The 1752-nt window shown below is 30.5% G+C and overlaps 1 protein-coding gene across 1 annotated transcript in view; it reads right to left on the minus strand.

Annotated features, from left to right (window-relative positions):
* LOC111677816 (O-acyltransferase like protein) overlaps positions 1-1752 on the minus strand; it is a 26215-nt gene that overhangs the window by 2623 nt on the left and 21840 nt on the right. Inside the window, exon 4 of the mRNA XM_046947073.1 lies at positions 230-336. Coding sequence (XP_046803029.1) covers positions 230-336 — 107 coding nt within the window. The remainder of the gene's footprint in view (positions 1-229; positions 337-1752) is intronic.

Genomic DNA, 1752 nt, shown 5'->3' on the forward strand with positions numbered 1-1752 from the left:
TAGTTCAGTTCTAGTTCAGTTCTAGTTCAGTTCTAGTTCAGTTCTAGTTCAGTTCTAGTTCAGTTCTAGTTCAGTTCTAGTTCAGTTCTAGTTCAGTTTTAGTTCTAGATATATATAACTCAGGTTTCCGAAAATAATTAATTCTATTAATATATTTCTAACAAAACAATATTGTTAATAATTTGTTGTTAACTTCTTTTTCCAGCCTGGGCACCGTGTACCACGTTACTCTCTCGTCAATTGGGGCATTTGTGTGCCATCATCGTGCAGCAACAAAGATGTGGAATACAGTGTTAAAGAGATTCTTAACAATATGACAGCATCAACGGGCATTTCCTTCAAAGTGCGAGTAGAACCACAAATGTGTCAATTCAAAGACAATAAACCTTGGGATCGTAATACTACGTGGGCTGTGTAAGTTTACATAAAATCGGCAACATACAATCAAAAAAGTTTTTAAAAAACTTTATATAATATTTTAAACCATAAAAATAGCAATTAATGATTTCTCTTTTTTTCAATTTGTATCTTAGACGTTTCTTTGTAACCATCTTATCCATAACAATTTTATCAACTATTTACCATCACTGTACCAAAAACAAACAATCAAGTAAGTTGTCGATCACGATCGTTATTTAACAAGTTTTGAATTTATCATCAAAGTTAAAGTGTTTTTTTTTAATTAATTTTATGATTTAATTAATTTCATATAAACTTATTTACATACATTTTTTAGATCCATGGTTATGTGCCTTCTCCTTGGAAAAAAATCTTACTTGGTTATTTAGTACTTCTTCGTCGGCGGATGATATTCAGGCGGTACATGGTTTAAGATTATTAAATGCTATAATGTTGCTATTCTCCCACAAATCCATGGCTATGTTCTTTAATCCCTACAATAATCGTACCGAAATGTCGGAGGTAAATAGACACATTCACGTTGACGATAAGAACATTCGAAATTAATACATTTTTTTGTTTTTCTATTATATAGAGTTTAGGTCGTTCTTGGACTGTTATTGGTCGTGCTGCCTCTTTATATACCGATCCCTTTTTACTATTCAGTGGCATGTTAACAGCCTATTCATTTTTCGGTCGCCTAAATAAAGGTCAATCTATACGTTTGAAGAACGAATATATAAGTCGGATAATACGGTAAGTTGATTCTGGCTTTAGCTTTGCACTTTAATTAGCATTTAATTATTACTTTATAAAGAGCTTGTGCGCTTTGAGTTTTTTCTGTTTGTGACCATTTACTTACAATTGCGTATTATGCAGAAAATTATTACTAATTTTTTGTGTATCGTCTATAAAAAGACGATTACATTAAATTTTTATAGCGCTTTTGTTAATGAATATAAAATTTAACATTTACTTGTTTAATTTACTTTTGTTATTACTCTATAATGACATGTTTCTTATTATTAAAATGTTGCACGAGTAGATGATTTATATTTTAAAATCTTTAGCTATTAAATTATCATGAACCGAATGTCTTTATTATAAGCAAAAATGCATATTTCAAGGTCAATCAATATCTCACTCATATCAACTCTACTGTCTTGATTTGTTTAGATTTCATTAAGCCTATAATACATCTACAGACAATACTGTAGACTAAACTATGGACTAGACTATAGACTGGACTATAGACTAGCCTATAGACTAGACTATAGACTAGCCTACAGACTAGACTGTAGTAAGTACTCGATTATAGACTAGACTATAGACTAGACTATAGACTAGACTACA

This window comes from Lucilia cuprina, chromosome 3, assembly GCF_022045245.1.
Source record: "Lucilia cuprina isolate Lc7/37 chromosome 3, ASM2204524v1, whole genome shotgun sequence".
NCBI classification, from domain to species: domain Eukaryota; kingdom Metazoa; phylum Arthropoda; class Insecta; order Diptera; family Calliphoridae; genus Lucilia; species Lucilia cuprina.